At 40.8% G+C, this 22,242-nt stretch overlaps 1 protein-coding gene across 3 annotated transcripts; it reads right to left on the reverse strand.

Annotated features, from left to right (window-relative positions):
* HTATIP2 (HIV-1 Tat interactive protein 2) lies at positions 1–14,849 on the reverse strand. 3 transcript variants are annotated; one of them, XM_036426701.2, is made up of 6 exons: positions 14,752–14,849; positions 14,059–14,254; positions 11,595–11,702; positions 5,603–5,740; positions 2,253–2,314; positions 1–1,206 (listed from the first exon to the last, which is right to left on the reverse strand). In XM_036426701.2, exons 2-6 carry the CDS (start codon positions 14,251–14,253, stop codon positions 981–983), a joined length of 729 nt encoding a protein of 242 aa, XP_036282594.1. In that variant the 5' UTR covers position 14,254; positions 14,752–14,849; the 3' UTR covers positions 1–980. The 3 variants fall into 3 exon arrangements, with proteins under 3 accessions (XP_036282594.1, XP_036282591.1, XP_036282595.2); XM_036426698.2 differs by lacking the exon at positions 14,752–14,849 and adding an exon at positions 14,536–14,740; XM_036426702.2 differs by lacking the exons at positions 11,595–11,702; positions 14,752–14,849 and adding an exon at positions 14,536–14,745.
* Positions 14,850–22,242: the final 7,393 nt, after the last annotated feature.

Consider the following 22,242-nt stretch of genomic DNA (forward strand, 5'->3'; position numbering starts at 1 on the left):
GTTGTATAATACATTTTATTATATATCCTAAAGAAATAGGCACAATGTTCACTTACACAATTATATGCAGTCAGCACTGAGTACCTTGAAGACCCGAATGTCAACAATTTCAGAACAGAACTCATCTGTAATGCTACGCAAGGTCTGCACTGCTGCCATCACTCTGCAGACAAGCACTTCAGAGCTGGCCTCCGCACCAGTGGCATCAGGTTCACCAGAGGACACTTACACAAAACCACAGATTCCTGTGCCCATACCCCCACAATATTGGCTTCAGAAGGTCTGAGGCAGAGACAGGGCCTAGGAAGCTCCATGTTTGAAAGCTCCCTGGGTGCGGTACAGTTGACCTTTGAACCACAGGTATGTTAGGGGTACCACCCCCGTACAGTTGAAAATCCACATATAACTTTTGACACCCCCCCCAAATCTAACTACGCCCTGCTCTTCAGAGCCACAGGTTTGACACCCACAGATTTAAGCAACTGTGGATTTAAAACAATATTTTCAATCTAAAGTTGGGAATCTGGAGATGCAGAGGGCCAACTGTACTAATAGCGGACTGCTGACCAGAAGTCTCCCCAACAACATACACAGTAAAATAACACACATGTTGTATGTTGTATGCATTATATACTGTATTCTTACAATAAAATGAGCTAGAACTTGATCTCCCCACCAATAATAATAATAATAATAACAATAAGCTAAAGAAAAGAAAATGTCAATAAAACATAAGGAATAGAAAATACATTTATAGTATTTATTGAAAATAAATCCATATATAAATGGAACTGCTCAGTTCAAACTCATGTTGTACAACGGTCAATAATTGCTGTGGCAGAGCACAGTTATTTTTTAATTGGGCCCAGGTGGCGGAAAATAGTGAAACCCCAATTAAAGCATGCTTTTTTTTAGACCTTTAAATTAACGATTAGATGATGAGTGCTGAGTTTGACCAAAAAAGCACTTCTCAGGTGTGATCATGGCTTCAGAGGGCCATCGGCTTTCCCCAGGTCATGGATGGCCTTGTTGTCCAGCAGCTCCTTCTTCTTGTCACTTGGTCTCACTAAGTTGTTCAGCATTGCTCTAACCACGGTCACCACTGGTACAGAATGCCCACTGGCCCAAGATTCTGGTAAGGAGCCAAAGAATTTCCTAATCACCCATTCACCTGGGCGAGATTCTTGCCTATCACATAACAGAAATCTAAAGAGAAAAAAAAGCAGAGGAAAGGATGGTAAACTACATTCAGACCAGAGAATGTGATAGACTAAGCCAGTGGTAATTTTGCTACTGTTATGAATCAATGTAAATATCTGTGTTTTCTGATGGTCTTAGTCACAATCCACAGGTTGAGAACCACTGCTGTAGAGTCTAAGACCATCGGAAAACAGTTATAAAGTAGCAACGACAATAATTTTATGGTTGGGGGTCACCACGATATGAGGAGCTGTATGAAAGGGTTGCTGCATTAAAAAGGTTGAGAACCAGTGGTCTAAGCTGTGTCTCCCCTAAATTCATGTTGAAGCCCCAACCCACACATGTGATTGCATATGAAGACAGTGCCTTTAGGAAGGTAATTTAGGTTACTTTAGGTCATAAAGGTGGAACCCTAATCTGATAGGACTAGTGTCCTTACAGAAGGGGAAGAGATATCAGAGACTTTCTCTCCCCCTCTTCCTCCCCCTCCCCCTCTCTCTCTCCCTCTCTTTCTTCCTCTTCCTCTCCCTCTCCCTCTCCCTCTCTCTCTCCCCCATGCCCACACAGAGGAAAGATCATGTGAGGGCACACAGGAAACTATCTACAAGCCAGGAAGAGAGACCTCGCCAGACACTAACCCTGATGGCACCTCAGTCTTGGACTTCTAGTCTTGGGAATTGCAAGAAAATGAACTTCTATTGTTTAAGCCACCCAGTCTATGGAGTTACTCTGTTATGGCAGCCTGAGCAGACTAACACAGTGGCTAAAAGGTCTAATTTGGTGTAAGGAAAGGATTTTAAAAAAGAAGGCAGCAAAAGCCACCCAGGAAATTCCACCCTATTCTGAACCTGGCACAACCACCTGCCCCTTCCCCCCCTTCCCCCCCCCCCCTCCCTTCTTTCAAAGCCAAAAGGTGGGCTTTTCAGAAATAATCCAACTCTGGACAACTTCTTTCATGCCCTAGATATCTTATTTGTCAGTCTCTTCAAATGAAAACTCCCTTCTAGGGAATAACCAACAGTGGTGTGTTCTTAGGTAGCATGAATACTCACCCAGGCCTAAATATGGAGTAGCGATCAAATTTTAATTCTTCCACCCTATCTTCCACTTCTCCCTGTTTAAAAACAAACAAACAAACAAACAAACAAACAAAAACACACACCACATTTTTAGTATTTAATCAAAACCAACGTACTATAATGTTCAAGAGAGAATAACTGGATTTTGAAGATAATCTGCTTCTGTGGGTCTCAGTAGAACTGACCCTTGAGCAATATGAGATTAAACTGCGTGGGTGGTTTTCCTCAATAGACTCACACAGTTCAAACTCACATTTTTTCAAGAGTCACTCCAAGGCTTCAAGGACATCCACATATGCGAGGGGCCAACTGTAGTTATACGTGGATTTTTTACTGCATGTGAGGTCAGTACCCCTAAGTCCCACCTTGTTCAAGGGTCCACTATACTTTTAAGTACTCTTATTCAGATTTATCCTTAACTTTCCAGAGTCTGGGAAGTTAAGGAAGAGATCATTTAATCTTGACACGCAGTAGAGTTAAAAAAGAAAATGCACTGAATGAGTGAACGTCTGCATAGTCACCTAGCTTCTCATTTGACTGATACTAACAGATCTAGAGAGAATCTGTGACATGTTAGAAGTTCAACCATAAAGAGTAACCGCCCATTCGTCCAGAATTAATGGTATAGACTTGCAGACATTAACCTTTTCCGGTTTCCAGGTAATTCCAGTGGGTCAGCAGTTCCATAGACCCTCTATATTATTCATTTCCTAACAAACCCCACCAAGAGATCGATTACATCTAGATAATGCTTTAAATAAGATTTGTTAAACAAACCATTAATTTTCATGCCAGGCATCTCCAAAAACAGAAATGCCAGAGGAGCTCAGTAACAGGTATCGATACATGTGAAGGACTGATCAATGAAGCAGCATGCTCTCCTCCCCTTCCTGGCCTGTTCATACCATTCATTTGGCACTTAGCCTATAATCTTTGTCACATCCTATAATCTTAGGTAACCTTTTTTTAAAAATGTTTCATCTTTGGTGGTCTTATGCTTAAATATTTTCTAATAAAAAAATACAGTTTTATTTATTTTGGAGAGAGAGGAAGGGAGAGTGAGATAAACATGGATGTGAGAAACACCAATTAGTTGCCTCCCACATGCACCCTGAACAGGGATTGACCCAAAACCCAGGCATGTGTCCTGACTGGGAATCAAACTGGCAACAAACCAGGACAATCTTAGGTAGCTTTTAAAAATATATGTATGATTTCTATGCCATAAATGGTTTGGCTAGGTCCATATAGAGTCAGCCCGTGGACTGAAGGGTCCTGGGTTCAATTCTGGACAAGGGCATGTACCTTGGTTGCAGGCTTGATCCCCAGTCCTGGTCAGGATGCATGCTAGAGGCAACCAATCAATGGGTCTCTCTCACATCAATGGAAAAATATCTTCAGATGAGGACTAACTAACTAATGTTTTCTAGTATATTCAGCAAGTTTTGCCCCTTTCATCTGCAATCTTAGAATATTTTATTACCCCAAAAAGAAACCCCGTACCAAATAGCACTCAGTCCCACCCTTTCCTCTGAGCTTAGCCAACCACTAATCTTCCTGCCTCTATAGATTTGCCTACTCTGGACATTTCCTATAAATGAAATCATACAAGTTGTGTCCTTTTGTAACTGCCCTTCCTCGTACAGCATAATGTTTTCACGTTTCACCCATGCTGTAGCATGTATCATTCCCATGAAATACACTTTGTATGCATATACCACATTTTATTCATCCAGTTATCAGATGATGGGTAATTGGGTTGCTTTCACTCTGGCTCTTAGGAATAACACTTCTATGAACATTCAGATAGAAGTTTTTATATGGACACGTTTCTCAGTTAGCTTTTTACAAAGACATAATTTGTCTCTGTTAGCAGGGTGCTTAAGAGTTAACCCGGCAGGCTGAGACTGCTATCTCAGAAAAGCTTGCTTGCAAGGTTGGCCTTTGGCTTGAGAACTTGGATTTCAGGAATGCTCCCCTCATTACCTAATTGATATGGGTAGTTCACTGTGCCTGCACCATTTAAACAAACAATGTGTTTTGTGAATAACTCTTGCTTTCCTTCTGGAAGTCTGTAATTGTTTCTAAGCTGAGGGTGCCTACGGGACGGACCCAATGAAAACCCTGGACTCCTGAGCTCAGGTGAATCTTTCTGGTAGAAAATACTCACTGCTGGGGAAATTAAGCACATGTAACTCCACTGGGAGAGAACTTTTAGAAACTTATACCTAGTTTCCTCCAGACTTCACTCCATGAATTTCTTCCCTTTAATGACTTTGCTTTATAGCCTTTCATTGTAAAAAGTCATAGCTGAGCATATGACTGTATTCTGAGCCCTGTGAGACCTTCTAGCGAATTACCAAACTTAAGGATCCTAACAAAACAAGCATATTATAGCCGAAACCTGTTTGGCTCAGAGCATTGGTCTGCAGACCGAAAGGTCCCAGGTTTGATTCCCGTCAAGGGCATGTACCTTGGTTGTGGCACATCCCCAGTAGGGGTGTGCAAGAGGCAGCTGATCGATGACTCTCTCATTGATGTTTCTAACTCTCTATCCCTCTCTCTTCCTCTCTGTGAAAAATCAATAAAATATATTAAAAATAAATAAACAAAAAGATTTCCTTTAAGAAGAGAGAATAAATTTCTTAAAACAACACACACACACACACAAAAAAAAAAAAACAAGCATATTATAAATTCCTTGAGGACAAAAAACATACACAATAAAATATCATCTACTTTGGAAATTTTTATTTTTATTTATTTATTTATTTATTTTTAAATTATGCATCCCAGTGGCATTTTTTTATTTTTATTTTTTATTTTATTGATTTTGTACAGAGAGGAAGGAAGAGAGATAGAGAGTTAGAAACATCGATGAGAGAGAGTCATCAATCAGCTGCCTCTTGCACACCCCCTACTGGGGATATGCCCGCAACCAAGGTACGTACATGCCCTTGACCGGAATTGAACCTGGGACCCTTCAGTCCCCAAGCCGACGCTCTATCCATTGAGCCAAACCGGTCTCAGCTACTTTGGAAATTTTTAAGAACCACTGCCTCAAATGTTGCGATTCCATGCTGATAATTCAAGATCAGAGCTGCCCTATCTCATTTCATGATTACTGGGTCCTCAACAGGGGGCAATTATCTTTCCAATCACTCTGTTTACTAACTGTATCCCTGCAAACAGTCCCTGTAGCTATAAAAGTGTGTAATCTAATGCAATTAGGGAATTTTTGTAATATTTAGCATCCTATATTATTTAGTACTGCCAATTACCCAGGGTTCTCCAAAGTATCTATGAGAGAAACATACACAAACCTTAACTTGCAGATACAAAAAACTGCTCGACTTGTCAGCTCCTTTGGAGGACAGCAGGTTGAAATGTTTGCACCCTCCAGCTTTTGCCAGCTCTGCAGATTTCAGGACATAATCTCGATCAACACGAACAAATCCCTCCTGAGAAGGAAGAGAAATAAGTTATTTTCAAAAAGTTGTGAGTTCATCTTAAAGGTTACTACTCAGCCTGGGTGGCAGCCTAGGAGGTCTGATGGGGGAAGAGGGGTGATAAAATCTAAATAAAATGCATCCAAGCAATACATGAATGTTGTTCTTACACCTTGGGAAAGGCTCCAAGTGCGATCCTCAGGATAGATACCAGCTTTAGCAGCAAAGCCAGACGGCAATGAAAACCAAAGCTTATGGGTGAACTGTCGTTTTTCTCGTTTCAAAAAATTAAATAAAAATTAAAAAACAAAATGGTATTGAAACCCAGACACCAAACAAATCAGCAAGGAACAAAAGTAACGATAATATCAAGTTGCAAGACTGCTTTTAGTCACACAGTTCTTTGTCTTGGTGTAATTTTACACCTTTACAGCCCTCTCTGTTTTCTCTATTCTATGTCAACTCTAACATGGTAGAGGCAGCTGAGAGCGGAGTGCACATTTAAAATTGTTTTTCTTGAAATAAAAAAACAAAAAAACTGAAAAAAGGGGGAAGGAAACTAATACAGAATTCAATTTGAAAATAATAGCCCCAAACATACATTTTTAACTTTGTACTGAAGTAAACCATAAAAGAAAAGTAAGCATATTGTACGTATAGAGCTTGATGAATTTTCACAAACTGAACATTACTCTGCAACCAGCTTCTAAAATCAAGAAATAGAGTCCGGCTGGTGTGGCTCAGCAGTTGAACATATGCCATGCACCAAGAGGTCTCTCTCTACTTCGATTCCTGGTCAGGGCACATGCTTGGGCTGTGGGCTGGAACGTGCAGAAGGCAGCCAATTAATGTTGATGGGATATTTCTCTCTCATCAGTGTTCCTATCTCTCTCTCTCCCTCTTCTCTCCTCTCTCTAAAAATCAATTATATATATAAAAATCAATAATATATAAATATTATTGATTTTTAGAGAGATATATATATAATCAATAATATATATATATTATTGATTTTTAGAGAGAGAGAGAGAGGGAGAGATAAATATCTATATCTATCTATATATTTATTTTTATTTATTTTTATTTTTTAAGAAATAGAGCGTTACTATTATCCTAAAAGCCTCTCTTATCCTCCTATCTCATGTTCATAGCATAACAGCCTCATGTGTCTGCCTTACTTTGGGAAATATAAACTCAGGTCTTAACTAATGAATATCTTTTTGTATCTATACTTGGACATTCTACCCTGACTTGACAACCTGCTCTACATACTGATTTGAACTTAGGTTATTGCTTTCTTAAATCTAATTTTAATGCTCAGCACATCCTGAGAGAGGGATGTGATTCTCCTCCGAGCCATCCTCCGAAATGAGATTTTACATGTGCTGATAGTGTGCCAAGAAAAACAATCCAAAACTACATAGAAAAATTCCAAAACACTCACTTTCTCTCCTAGGTCTATTTCTTCCCCTCACTGTAATTCTCCAGAACTCTGATTTTAATAACAGGTTACTTATTCATAGTAAAGGGACATAGTTGACTAGAGAAATAAATTTATTTTTGTGGTAGCTGTGGTTTTAGCACTGTTTCTTGGAAGGTTCATTCTAGTTGTCCCTGTTAAAATGCTTTTCTTTCATCGGCTTCTTTAAAAAGAAGGGGAAGATTCAGCCAATCACCAGTCTCTAGACCGACACTGTCTCCCTCACTTAATCCACAGCCAGTAAAGGGATAATTTGATTAAGTTGAGACCCTAATTTATTTGGCTTTAGTTCTGGATCAACCTCTCCTTAATAGAGTGCTGTCGGCTCCAATTGTTTGGTGAAAATTAAAGTGACATAAATACCATGGGACTTTTACAATCTGATTAGTCAGCGAAGGCACATCAATACCACCCCAGCCGTCAGACGCTGGCGTCCCTCCTTTCACCCGCCTCGCGAACAACTGACAACCGCGCCTGGAAGGAGGAGCACCCACGCTGCTTCGGAGACCCCCACGCTTAACCCATCATCCCTGCTCAATGGGCCCGCTTGACAAGGTGCCCATACCTTTCTCCACCGCTGTTCTCCAGACAAAGCTAAATATTGTTTTATGAGCTATCAATGGCTGTTAATCCAAACCGATTTCACAAATCCTCTGAGCCCTCAAGCGGATTATAAATACGCATTTTTTTCCAGGCCCACAAATTTTGAATCTCACTTCCCCCGCCCTGATGTCTGCCTTTTTAGCTGGTGAGTGAAATTCAAAAGCAATGGGGTCCATGGCTTTCAAGGACTTAGAAACCAAACGTGAACGTGGGTCCTACCGACTGACTCAGAGACACCGACACATCAATTTCTTTGAAGGAAGATTCCATGGATAGATAGAAAGCAGCCATCTTTAAAATCTTATTAACACCTTTCTTATTCTCTAATGGCGAAAAAAAAAAAAAAAGAAAAAAAAAAAAAAAAAAAAAATAAAAAAAAAAAAAAAACTAAAAGAAGCTACTCCATATCTCAGAAACACAATTTTCCGGAAAAACTGTATTTAGTTTCCCTAACCATAGGGCAGGAGAAAAAAACGTCTCTTCTGAGAGCATAAAGTTCATTATGCTAATGTGTCTTTATGATTCCAAAGTCAGTGTAGACCACTCTAAGCTAGAAATCAGAGTTCCTTCTGGAAAAAGGAATTGATGAAATACGGAACGCATTTTCTTTCCCAGTACCTACTTGAAAGAATAAACACAATGTAAAACGACTCGACAGAGGTATCTTCATAGGTTCCACAAACATCTAGAGAGAAAAACTCTCCAATTATTCTTTATTCAAATCTTATTAAAATCCAAAGCTACTAAGTATTTCTTCTAATCTTCTTTACCAACGGCTGAAAACTGGAAACACTGGCTTAAGAACAACTCACCCTAATGGAGTATTTCAGCAGTGACTGATGAAACCAGCAAGCATGCCAAAATGACTCAAGGTCACGGGGATCCTTTTCCAAGAAGGGCAGATCTATCATTCTGTACAGGGTCCCACTGAGCCATATTTTTGCTTCAGATTCTTTCCCCTTTACTCCAACCCTATAAATCAGACTAGACTACAGAGATGCTGATGAACAACAAATGCTATCATCTGACACCCCAATTGTTTGTATCCTGGAGGGCACCTCTGTATTCGCTGTGCAGTGGTGGAAGCATGATCGTGGTTAGAGGAAGAGCTCTGGGTAGAAAAAGTCAAACAGGAAGATTCATGAGTAAATCTCTATACTCGCACAGAATTTTCCCAGTTGGCAATTTCTTTTCTCTGTGTTAGAAAAGTCAAAGAATTCTGCAGGCCAAACGGGCTGTAGTGGTCACCTGCCTCTCAGTACAGACAAGGAGGCAGTGGTCCACAGAAGCTAAGCACACACCAGAGGTCCCACAGCTACCTAGTATCCAGAGCTTATGATCTGAGTCCCTCAAAGCACCTAGGACCTTGTCACTTCACACATGCCCGCCCCCCCTAGACATCAAATTAAACAGTAGAAATTACAATGGGGGTGGGCAACCTTTTCCTGTAAAGGATGGGATGGCATTTTCAGATTTGCAGTCTTCTGTTGCAATTGTATGGCTCTGATGTCATGGCACAAAATCAGCCATATATAATAAAGTAAATTTTTTTAAAAAAGTAAATAGAATAACTATGTTCCAATAAAACTTTATAGATACTGAAATGTGAATTTCTTATATTTTTAAGTGTCAGGACATATTATTCCTCTTTTAAAAAAATCATTTAAAAATATAAAAACATTCTCAGATCAGGGGCTATATAAAGCAAAGGCTGTATTTGGCCCCTAGTATGTAGTTTACAAGCCCTTGCATCAGAAATTGTCAGCTTACTTTTGGTCACCATTGCCTTAAACCATTTAGCCCTAACTCATTTCTGAGACTACCTTTGCCTTACTAGTCTTTCTCCTGCTTACTTACTCATTATGTTTGTTTTTTTTTCTTTTCAAACTGATTTTGGAAAAGAAAAGATATTGAGTACCCTGAGAAGTAGGGAACCAAATCCATCTAAAAAACGTTCTCAATAGGAAAGATACCAATGCCTCTGATTAAAATTGCATTACACAATTTGGATGCAATAAAGCAATTTCTTCTTTCTCTATGAGATTTGCCTTATGTCATGAAAATCAACTGCTCTATGCCTAATGCAGTGTTTTGTTTTCTTGTTATTTTTGCTGAGTCGCCACCAAAATCAGGTTGGCGCTTCAGACAGAACAAAACTTTTTGAGTGCTTTTAGAGGACACACCGCTTTGTGGCTGTCTCTGGGACAATGAAGACTGCACTAGCCACCGAGCAGGAGCATGACCTTTCCCAGGAGAGAGAATGTGCCAAATCCTGGGACACCTCTCAGCACAGAGCTCAGAACCCAGCTGTCTTCCAAAGTGGACATGGTATAACTGCAGAAGATTTGGAAACAGATCCCTACTGCATACATGGAATTATTCTTTAGATTGCCAGGAGGCCCAGAGAAATACAACTGCGCCTAACAACTTGGTTGATATACACCAATAGTTCATTTTTATATTTTTATTTTTTTCTTTATTGATTAAGGCATTGCATACGTGTCCTTATCCCGCCATTATCCCCTCTACCCCAAATCATGCCCTCACCCCCCTGGTGTCCATTGGTTAGGCTTATATGCATACATACAAATCCTTTGGTTGACCTCTTCCCTTTACCCCTGCTCTCCCCTACTTTCCCTCTGAGGTTTGATGGTCTGATTGATGCTTCTCTGTCTCTGGATCTGTTTTTGCTCATCAGTTTATGTTGTTCATTATATTCCACAAATGAGTGAGATCATGTGATATTTATCTTTCCCTGGCTGGCTTATTTCACTTAGCATAATGCTCTCCAGGTCTATCCATGCTGTTGGCAATGATAAGAATTCCTTTTTTTTTAATTTTTTTTTTTTTTACCACAGCGTAGTATTCCACTGTGTAGAGGTACCATAGTTGTTGTTTTTTTAATCCACTCATCTGCTGATGGGCACTTAAGCTGTTTCCAAATCTTAGCTGTGGTAAATTGTGCTACTACCAATAGTTCTTAAACATGTGTTCTCCTAATGATTCTGATGCATGGACCTGTTTATAAACCCACAATAAGCCCCCATGGCAGCACTGAGGTCACGCATATTTAATGGACATGTTTAGCTCCAGCAGGTAAATTCTGCTAGAGGGACAAAGTATAAGTTAAGTAAGAAGTATTAACACTTGCCCAAGATCTATGCAGTAAGCTATGACTTCTAACTATGTAGTAAACTATGACTTCTAGATAAGGGCAATGCAATTTAGAGCACCATTAAAAATAAAATAAAATGTGCTGGAACAGTTCTGCGTCAGTGAAGGCCGAATCACCACGAGGGTTGAATCATTGCTGGAGGCTGAGTCATCACTGGAGGCTAGCTGAGTCGTGCCTCTGTCCTGATGTTCTCTCCCAGGAGTTTAAAGCTTGGCACAAAATTAGGTTGAAGAAAATCACTCAAGTGAGAGAGAATGCTTTAAGTTTAAAATATTTATAAAGGAAACAAATTTTTAAAAGCTTATTGCTAATAGCATGAGCTAGTTACTTTTATTCTGATATAACTGGTTTGGCCAGCAATATTTGCCAGACAATATAAATATGCACACAGGCCTGAACTTAAGGATTATTTGGAAGGAAAGATGAACTTATCACTGCTATTCAAAGTACAGCAAAGGCTAGGGCAGCAGGTGAAATTTTCAATGATAAGAGTTTATTTACAATTAAGGACTGCAAAGGTAAAAAAAAAAAAAAAAAAAAAAAAGAGTAAGTAAGAAAGGAATCTGACAGCACTGGCTAATGAAAAGGGATAAGGATATATTCCTTACCGCCCCAGCTTTTTTTCTGGTGGTACCCAGGCAACAGAATCCAACATCATGACCTTGGAAGGCAGAAGCATAGTCGTCCAGCTTTTCAAAGTCCACCACTTCTTGATTCTAGACAACAAGGACACAGCTGAATAGAACTTGATGTTATTCTTTAAAACAGCCCTCTACATTTAAAGAATAAATTACAGAGCATTAGTGAAGAGTCTGACCACTTAACATCAAATCTCGCAAGCTCATTTTCTCCCACCAAAACTCAATTAATCTGAATTTCAAATCAGCAAGGCACTAACACAGCCCTGGCACACATAATTGGACTAGGGGTGATCCAGATCACCAAAGTCAGGTTCAATTATAATTTTCTCTCTGGAAAAATAAAGCACCTGTCTGCATATTACCAGGAGGAATACCAATGCAATGCGGTAGAATGTGGGTTAACGATGGCATTTGGAACCTCAAATACCTACATTGGTGTCTTGGGCCTGTTACTTTCTAAACATGTGATTTTGGCCAATTTATTTTCATCATATGCCCGTTTTTCAGGAATAAAATGTAAATTATAATTTTTCCTTCAGCCCAATCCACGAACTACCTGCAGTGGGTGCTGGATAAAAGGGCATATTCTTAGGTCTCACTCCAATACTTCTGAGTCAGAAACTGCACTGTTTTAATTAGCACCCTTAAAAATTCTCATGTTTACTAAAACTTAAGCACCATCATTTAACCTAAGTTTGTTGTGAAATTTAAAAAAGAAAGTTTGAGAAGTTCCCATCCATCACCTCGGAACTCAAGTAAAATGCTGCTTTCCTTCCTTACCATCACCTCTTTCAAAAGAATTTTCCCAGCACTGTAAGCAATGCTAAAGGAAAATGTTTGCATTAAGTGCCTGACCAAAAGATGTGCCACCAGTCGAAACTGGTTTGGCTCAGTGGATAGAGCTTCAGCCTGCAGACTGGAAGATCCCAGGTTCGTTTCCAGTCAAGGCCAGTAAGGGGTGTACAAGAGGCAGCTGATGGATGTTTCTAACTCTATCCCTCTCTCTTCCTCTGTGAAAAAAATCAATAAAATATATATTTTTAAAAAACATGTGCCAGCCAGGACCGGTTTGGCTCAATGGATAGAGCGTTGGCTTGGGGACTGAAGGGCCCCGGGTTCGATTCTGGTCAAGGGCATGTACCTTGGTTGCGGGCATATCCCCAGTAGGGGGTGTGCAAGAGGCAGCTGATCGATGACTCTCTCTCATTGATGTTTCTAACTCTCTATCTCTCTCACTTCCTCTCTGTACAAAAATCAATAAAATATATATTAAAAACAACAAAACAAAAAAACATGTGCCACCAAAACTAGACTTTCAAAGCACAGAGCTCGATTTCAGTTTCTAATTATCAGAAGTATCGGACACACCCCATGAAGCCAGACTAGGAAGGCTGCATGTTACTGCCTACAAAGATGTCCATTTTAAACAGAAAAGTCCTGATGGACCAAAGGCATATCCAAAATGACCTGACCTTGGACTTGCAGGAGTCAAGAATGTTTATTTGTGAGACCATTTGTTATCTGGAAGGTTCCACCTGTAAAAACTGTGGGACCAAGTTCTATAATTAGGGGGGCTCAGGATTATATTATAATTGACTGGGTTTCACAAATAACTCAGGACTCTCCACGAAGCTCAGACTTCAAATAGTTAGGGTGTTTGCACCACCTTGAAGTCTGGTGTATTGTTTGTTTAGCCACGAAAGTGTAAGTGATAGTCAGGGGAAGGAATATTTCACTTACAGACACAACACTTGCAGCCCTGGGAAGTCAGGCTGGGCAAATTCTTATATGTGAACCCAACTTTCAATGCCAGAGATGGTTTCTGCTGTGCACAGCATTTTCTGATCTATTGACAAGATTGGTGTAGAGTGAACAGGGAGACAAACAAGCAAAGTGGACTGTCTCGAGAACTCAGATTGAATGATGCTGAAAGCTATGCTGTTCTTTTTTTTTTTTTTAATATATATTTTATTGATTTTTTACAGAGGGAAAGGGAGAGAGATAGAGAGTTAGAAACATCGATGAGAGAGAGTCATTGATCAGATGCCTCTTGCATACCCCCTACTGGGCATGTGCCCACAACCAAGGTACATGCCCTTGACCGCAATCGAACCGGGGACCCTTCAGTCAACAGGCTGATGCACTATACACTGAGCCAAACCGATTTCGGCTGAAAGCAATGCTGTTCTGTCTCCCCAGCTCCCACTTCAATCGAGGCCCTGCCTAGACTGAGAGGACTTTGCCCAAGGCCGCAGAGTGACGGAAGGCCTACAATCCAGGCCTCCAGCTTCCAGCCACCAGGCTCTCAAAGGCCGACCTTGGCCACCTTTAGATCACCTCTCGCAGCGCCCACCACTGGCAGGCAATGTTCAACCATTAAACACAAAACTCTGTCCACCCACAGCTGAATCACTGAGTCTCCAATACCCACCACATCTGCATAAGCTTTCTCCTCGAAGGTCAGCTTCCTCCGGCCAATGAGCGTGACTCTGGAAAACAGGCGCTGCTCCAGCAATTCCCTTAGGAGCGCTTTGCCCGTCTCCCCGCTGGCGCCCAGAATAAAGACGGATTTATTCTGCATCCGGAAGTCTTCCCGAAGCTTGGGCAGCGCCTCTGCCCCAGCCATGCTACAGAAATAACATGGACAGGTGCAGATCTTAGGGGTTTTAAGAGACAAGTCTGGCATACCCCCCTGGGAAATGTGTGTTCCTTCTGGAGGAAGATGTTATTATTCTCCGCAGCCTGGGCCCCGGGGAGGGTGCTGAGTCACCTGCAGGGCCGGCCTCGGAGGGGCCCACAAACTGCTGCACCAGGAGGCCTCTCTCCCACTGGTTACCCCAAGTTCTGATCTCTCCTTCCTCCGTCAAGGGTGCGGGGCCCAGCTCGGTCCTCAGAGCAGAGGGGTTACCTGGAGCCGGCCCCCGGCCCCGCGTCCCGGCATCGCAGCAGGAGCAGAGCGGCCACCAGCGCCGCCACCGCGGCCGCGGCCCCCGCGCCCAGCGCCGCCGGCAGTTGCATCCGCGCATCCCTCCTTCCCAGGGATTCCGCGGCCCCGCGCCCCTGACGGTGGGCGCCCCTCCCAGCTCCGTCCTGGGGGTCGGCGGCGGCCACGCCCATGTCCTACCCGCTTCTCCTTCCTGGTGACTGCGTGGTGACTGACTCCCTCGCCCCGCCTACAAGGGCGGGACTTGGGGGAAAAGGCAAAGTTCTTTCTGGGTGCTGGTCAAGTGAAAGCATGTGCGCTGCACAGCGGGCACAGGATGAGGCCCTGACACCTCCAGGACCCTCTCTCCTGCGTTCTTCTTCACCCCCCTGGGCTGACCTGACCTATAGCCAAGGTCTCAGCCAATAGGTTTGACTTTCTCTGGTCCCTTTCTAAAATCGGTCCATTTCAGTTTGGCACTGGGCATTTTCATCTCGAATTCACCATGTCAAAATGTAAACCTTGCTGAAACTAGTTTGGCTCAGTGGATAGAAACCAGTTTGGCCTGCGGACTGAAAGGTCCCAGGTTCGATTCCGGTCAAGGGCATGTACCTTGGTTGCAGGCACATCCCCAGTAGGGGGTGTGCAAGAGGCAGCTGATCGATGATTCCCTCTCATCGATGTTTCTAACTCTCTCTATCCCTCTCTCTTCCTCTCTGTATAAAAAATCAATTTATATATATATATATATATATATATATATATATATATATATATATATATATATATAGTAAACCTTTCCACCCAACCACACCAAAGAGGAATAACACAAAGGTATTCCTTGCCTTTCTCCGGTGTCACTATTCCTAAGCATTCACACACTCCTCTCCCCTCCTCTTTGGGCTGCCTGGTGATCCGAGCACAGTAATCATCAACCTGGAAAAGCCCTGCCATGGGAAGTAAGACACCACATCTATCTCATTGCTGTAACCCCAGCTCTTGGGACAGTTTAGCACTTAATGGGTGCTCAAAACAATTCCTTTGCATGAAAGAATTTATCTATAATCTTGATTTTATATATGAGACCTAGAAGGAGAGTAAGGGGTCACCTTGACAAACATCCTTACTTTACAAATGATGCTCAAGGGTGAGGTGTGACTTGTTAAGTCTCAGCCATGTTCTTTAATGGAGACAACATAGCAAAGGGTGTTAAAAAAAAAAAAAAAAAAAAAAAAAAAAAAAAAAAAGGAAGGAGAAAACATGGCAAGTAACTCATGGGCAAAATGCCCTGCCCACAGAACTTCTTGTCCTTCAGAGTTCATCTTTCCCACATTATGCCATCTCAAAAGACAGTTAGTTCCCTGCTGAGGAGAGTCTGCTAAGATACCATGTCTTCTTTCCAACGTGAGGGAAGGCACATAAAGAACTCGCGGGTCCGGTGCAAAAGACAGTGAAGGAGCACTAGGTAGGGCAGAGGGTTTATTTAAGACAGAGGGCCGGATGAGCAGGGAAGCCACACACGGTATGAGTCCTGAAAGTCGAGAACAGATGTGGAAATGGTGTGTTAGTGTCCTAGGGCTGCCATATCAAATTACCACACACTGAGCGGCTTACAACTACGGAAACTCCTTCTCTCACAAGTCTGGAGGCCAAAAGTCTGAAATCAAGGTGCCAGAAGGGCTTTGCTCCCTCTGGAGGCTTAAGAGAGAATTATTTCTCTCTTCTACCAGGCTCCAGGCATTCCCTGGTTGTGGCTGCAAGACTCCAATCTCTTCCTCTGTCATCAAATTGTCTTCTCTTCTGTTTGTCTGTGTCTTTTCTCCTTTCTCTTATAAAGATACTTGTCATTGGATTTAGGGCCTGCCCATATAATTCAGTGTGATCTAATCTGAAGATCCTCAGCTTAATTACATCTATAAAAATTCTTTTCCCACACAAGGTTACATTCACAAGTTTTGGGGGTTGAATTTGAGTGGACACCATTCAACCTACTACAGATGACAAATAGTACAAATGTTAATCAAATTCTAAACACAAGGGTTGTCTGATGAGCTATATTTAGTGGGTGGAGTTGGAGCTAGAAGTAGTATGCAGAGAGCAGATAAAAATAGAAGAAGGCTTTTAGTTGAAGCTCTTGTCAGAGTAACCTATAGGATGAAGGCATGGGCCAAAGCAGGAGAGAGGAAGAGGTAATGCATATGAAAAACCTTATAAAATAACTATCATACTTGGTTACTTGAAGTTCTCTGCAACAATATGGGGAAAGCATAGAACTTCAAATGATAAGAGCCAGGCATAAGCCCCAGCTGCCACATTGACTACTATACACTTGGTCAAGTTTTTCATTTTAGTCTCCGCATCTGTACTTTGGGGATAATGGCAACACCAGCATAGTGCACAGATCTACGGCACAGTTCAAATTAAATTCCACATGTGAAGGCCGTATAGGTTGGTAGTTAAGTACACAGGCCGTAGCACCAGTCCACCTGGTTTAAAATCCTCACTCCTTCACCAACTAGCTAAGTAAGTGACTTTGGACAAGTCCCTTAGACTTTCTGTTCCTTGGTTTTCCCATCTGTAAAGTATGACTGATAATTATTACCTAAATCATGGAGTTTTTGTTGGAGGGTTCAATGAGATGATCCAAGTGAGTACACTTGGATCTAGTATGTAGTACGCACGAAATAAACATTATCTTGTCATGGAAACCAACTTTGTAGTCATGGAAGTACTATGGCAGTGACTTGCAATTCTGGCTCCCCATGGGCATCTCTTGAAGCTTAAGAAAAATAGGTGACTGGGCCTTGCCCTAGTCCTATTGAATCAGGATCAGTGGTTTTTAAAGCTCTGCAGGTGATTCTGCTGCACAAAGCAGAAATTCACCAATGCAGGACATGTTATTAAGATCCATTTCCTGATAATATTCATAAGGAGAATAAGTATAATCTTCACATCAGGGAAACCATCTAGTGACCTGAAGCATCCTGAGCTTCTCTTCTCCTTTTTGTAGAGCACTTATATAATCCTTCGTACCGTTAGTCACTTTGTAAGTATTCAGTTGTTTAATGCCTGCAACATCCTTATGAAGCAGGAATTATTGTTATTACTGATGAGGAAACTGGGGCACAGAGAGGTTAAGCAGCTCACCAAAAGTCACCCAGATAGAAACTGGTAGAGTCAGTCCTAGAGCTAGTCTTCTGGCTCAAACAACTACACCAGATTCCCTCAAAGCTGTAGTGTCTCTCAAAGCGTGTCACCTCTTTAAATCTCAGTTTCCCTACCTGTAAAGTAAGGGTTATAACATTACTGACTTCTTAGGAAACTTGTAAAAATTAAGCAGAGTGCTGCATGTAAAGCACTCAAGCACTCAGCAATGTCTTTAGTACCTGTGGAGTGTGCAATGAAAATCAGCCACTACTGCTAATAATTTTAATATTGTCACTAATTACTCTGTTTCATGGAAACATAGTGCAGGTTCCAGATTACATCTAAGAATCTGAAATACCTGAGCCTGTTTGTCCATGGCTGGGGTGGGACACCTGATTCAAGCCAACATGGGATCTGACACTTGCTTTTGCTTCCTAAGCCTCTGTTCCTGCCCAGTGGCCACTGCAAGAGCCCGATAGTGCACGGGGAGACCTGGGAAGCTAACGGGCCATTTCCCGAGAACAAGCAGAAAGCTCTGCAAGACATTGAAGAACAAGGGCCCTTTTAAATAAAGAAAAAGTGAATGCTTATGTTTTCTTCTTCCCAAGAGAACCTGCCCTTTAATATATCAGGGAATTCAGAGTCTTGGGGTAAGGAGTTAGAGAAAGAGAAAGAGAGAGATGGAAGCAGTTTTGCCAGATAACACACGTGACACATAAGTGCATTTTATAAGTTGTGTGAGTGTCTAGGAACAAAAGTGGAAGGAAATTCAAATTGATAAGGTTCATTACAGCCTAGTGGGACTGGGGAAAACCCAGGTGACAGACTTTTTACAATTCCTGACACAAGTACTGATGAGAATAACATGCAGAGAGGAAAAACAAAAGTTTAATCGGTGAGGGTGTGTGTGTGCCTGTGTGTGTGTGTGTGTGTGTGTGTGTGTGTGTGTGTGTGAATGCTTGCGAGTGCATATAGAAAATAAATCCAGATTCGGTTCCTGGAAGCAATTACTTTCCACCACAAAGCACAAGAGGGCGCCAGAGAAGATGGCCTTTTTTGTTTTCCCTGGAAATGATTAGTATCAGAAAATTCCCTCTGATCTTTTTCTATGAAGACCCTTACTCTTTAGTTCTCTTAATTTTTTTTTTAAATGAAATGACTGTGCATTAGTTTACTGGCTAATGCTTTTGGGTGAGGTGGGTAGCTTACAAATGAAAAAGATAAAAATAAGTAAGCAGTGTTGGAGAAAGCACAGGGTAAAGGAGATTGCTAGTGATGAGTGCATTCCTTTGTCAAACATTGATTCGTTGCTTTCTGTGTGCCTACTAGTTAGATGCTATGGGTGCAAAGAGAAATTGAAGTATGGTAGTAGAAACTGCAGTTTGGATTCTGGACTTATTTGTTTGCTAAAACAATAGAAAGTTATTTTGATTTTTCTGAACTTATGTATGCTATCCCAATACTCCATTGATGATGGTTTGAATATCCCATTGATTGTGATCTCACCGGTTTACGGAAGCACATTTTTCTGGGAACCAAGACAGTTCAATTATCCTAAATTGTCTCAGTAACTACAGATAACTGAGTTTCGGTTGACTCAGTGATCCCAGAAACTGGGCAGCACAATTATTCTAAATTGTCCAGGTGGTCTGTCCCAGATAATGCGTTTCTATTGATTCAGTGATTCGTAGACACTTTACATAACTAACTTGCTCAGTTTCACTTCTGTAAAATCTTGAAACAGGTTCCTCATTCCAGACCCAAAGATGTAATCAATACTTTTGTGATATTCTGCCAATATAAGCCAGATGTGATAAGCTGTTTGGGGCTGTGAGATTTGGAGCTTTAGCCCCTCATTTGCAATTCTCCTTATCCTCTTCATCTATTCACCTATTAACATCTTCAGAGGAAGATTGTAATAGTTAAGCATCAAGGATTTGGTTCAATTCTCAGTTCTGCCACTTTCCAGCTATTAACCTCTCTGGGCCCTAGTTCCCTCATTTGTAAAATTGGATGGTTACAATACCTACCTTATTGGGTGGTGTGAAGATTAAATGAGAATCCATGCAAAGTTCTTGAAACCCAGTCATATTTAACAGCTCAGTGTCTATTAATTATTATTCAGGTACTACCCATCCTCGGAAATCCAGCTGAAATGAGAGAGGGAAAGTGAGCCTTTATTTGATAGGATTATTCAGGCCAATAGATTGTCTTTTGTTTCAGTGACTTGCAACAGAAAGAATCGTGACTGATACAGCAGCTATATTTCTTACTGCCCTAATGTGTGTCAGTTACTATGCTAAGTGCTTTCCATATTTTAATTGTTATCTTTTATGTACTAATATCATTCCCATTTTACAGATGAGAAAACTAAGAGTAAAACTATTAAGTAACTCATCTAAGATCACACAACTAATAAGTAGAAGAAGTAATACTGGTCCAGACTCTGACCCGCAGCTTTGTCAGTATTATAAACTCCAGGACTCACTGGCCAGCAGAGAACAGAGGGATAAATATGAGGGACACTAGCTAGGACCTTTCTTCTCCTTTCCAGTATTGAGAGTTTCTTAGGCCATCCTCTTAATCTTATCATTGTTGAAACTTCTTACTTTACAGTAAGAATGGGTCCCAGGAAGCAGGAAAGAATAGGTTCTTAGTACTTAGGACTTGATCCTGTCTTTGGCCTGGGACCATGCTGCTACCGGACTCTCCAGGGATGAGTTCCCCTTGAGAGGTGGACTCTGGTACAGGGTTCTGCACTTGCTAAGGTTCCCTATCACAGGGGCTAGGACAGGTCAACTCCTCTGACATATGAGGGTATTTGCCTAACCATGAGGAATTCCTTGTCCTGATTCCTTCCCCACACTCAGAGAAATAGCTCCCTAATTTTGTTTGAAAGAATGTGCATAAATAAACATCTTAAAAACAAAACAAACGGAAACAAGCAAAAAAGTGTTACCACTATGCTTATTCCTGTCATCATAAAGTGAAGAATATCTCCATTGTGTGAATAATAAATTGGTAGACAGCTACAGTACCTTTTGGAGAAAGAAGTAAAGGACAAAAAAAAAAATTAGAATTTTTTACTGACACGGAAGGAAAGAAGAGAGAGTGATTAAAAATTATTAAGAATTTGATCCTAGTGTTTACTTAAATAACAGATTTAGTTATATAGTTGTTTGACACAGGAAACCTAGTGTAAGGACTTCATTTTATAATCATGAGATTAAATATAGATGCATTGTGTTAAAATAAGAAAAGACATCCATATGCAAGCAGCCATATAAAACTGGATTTCTTGCATTTATTCATGAATGAAGAAAATAGAGGTGAAAACTTTGAAATAAGACATAAAGGACTTCGATGTTTAATAAGCCAGAGAAGAAAACAACCTGCTTCAAGGAAATCAAGGAAAATGTGGGGTTGGAAACTCTTAGTTTTATGACCTAAGAAGAATCTCTAATATTTTTGCTGGTGAGAGTAAGCAATAGGGGATAGAGGGAGTTAAGGCAAAAATAAGGAATTAGGATAGAAAGGTAGTGATTATGAGATATTAATTCTTAGCAATAATTTAAAAGGAGGGATGTGATTTAAATAATTTAAAATGGCGGATCAATGATTCTCATCATTGATGTTTCTCTCTCTCTCTTTATCTCTTTCTCTCTCTTCTCTCTCTCTCCCTCAGTAAAATAAAAACATATTTTAAAAAATGTGGATTTTCTTTTTTGTGGGGGGAGATTTTAAAAAATGTATTTTTAAAAATTATTGTTGATAGTATTACAGCTATCTCCCATTTTCTTTCCTCCTCACCCACCCCTCCTCCCAGGGCTTTTCTTGATTATATTGGACAACTTCAGGAACAGAATACTTGAAAACATTGCATACTTGATTACACTGGTCAAAAATCTTTTTTGTTTGCTTCTTCCATATAGTCACACTGTAGGAGCTAAACACACACACACACACACACACACACACACACACACACACACACACACACACACGTTGACTGATAGATATAGTCACTCTACCCTTAAAATGAGCTTGTTTCCCTCAGATTCCACAGCCACCCTCAGTTCTAGGCTCCATCCCTAAGGGCAAGGCAGGGTTTTATTGTTGTCATGGAATTGACCTAGAGCTATGCGATCTGGGGTCTCATACTGGTTTTGCAACTTGTCAGCCTCATTAAAGCTTCATTTCCTAGGCTGTAAACTAGAAATAATCTCCCATTTTTTTGTGAGGATCAAATAATATGGTTATACATGAAACCAAACAAGATTATAAGGGAAGACATAAATTGAATTAATATCATATCAGTAAAAGCAATTTAATCATATCATTTTGATGACTGCATTTCTTATATTGATTGGTTTGTGTGAGTAGCATAGGATTGTGAATGCAAATTGGAAACAATTTGGAAGAAAGCAATTTGGTTGATATTATGTTTATTCATAGGACAATTTGGTCAAAATAATATTTTAATGGAGAAAACTTAATTTTCTCATTTATTGGTTTTACAGAAATGGTTATTTTTGTTTACTCTGG

This window comes from Pipistrellus kuhlii, unplaced genomic scaffold (assembly GCF_014108245.1).
Source record: "Pipistrellus kuhlii isolate mPipKuh1 unplaced genomic scaffold, mPipKuh1.p scaffold_m20_p_9, whole genome shotgun sequence".
Lineage (NCBI taxonomy): Eukaryota > Metazoa > Chordata > Mammalia > Chiroptera > Vespertilionidae > Pipistrellus > Pipistrellus kuhlii.

Bases quoted from the DNA above. Each gene is read 5' to 3' on its own strand.
- HTATIP2 (XM_036426698.2), bottom strand. From the start codon at position 14,645: ATGCAACTGCCGGCGGCGCTGGGCGCGGGGGCCGCGGCCGCGGTGGCG. The intron at 11,703-14,058 runs GTGGGTATTGGA...CTTGTTGTCTAG, and splicing joins AGAAAGCTTATGCAGATGTG to AATCAAGAAGTGGTGGACTT. The intron at 1,207-2,252 runs GTGAGTATTCAT...TTTTCTCTTTAG, and splicing joins TACTCCATATTTAGGCCTGG to ATTTCTGTTATGTGATAGGC.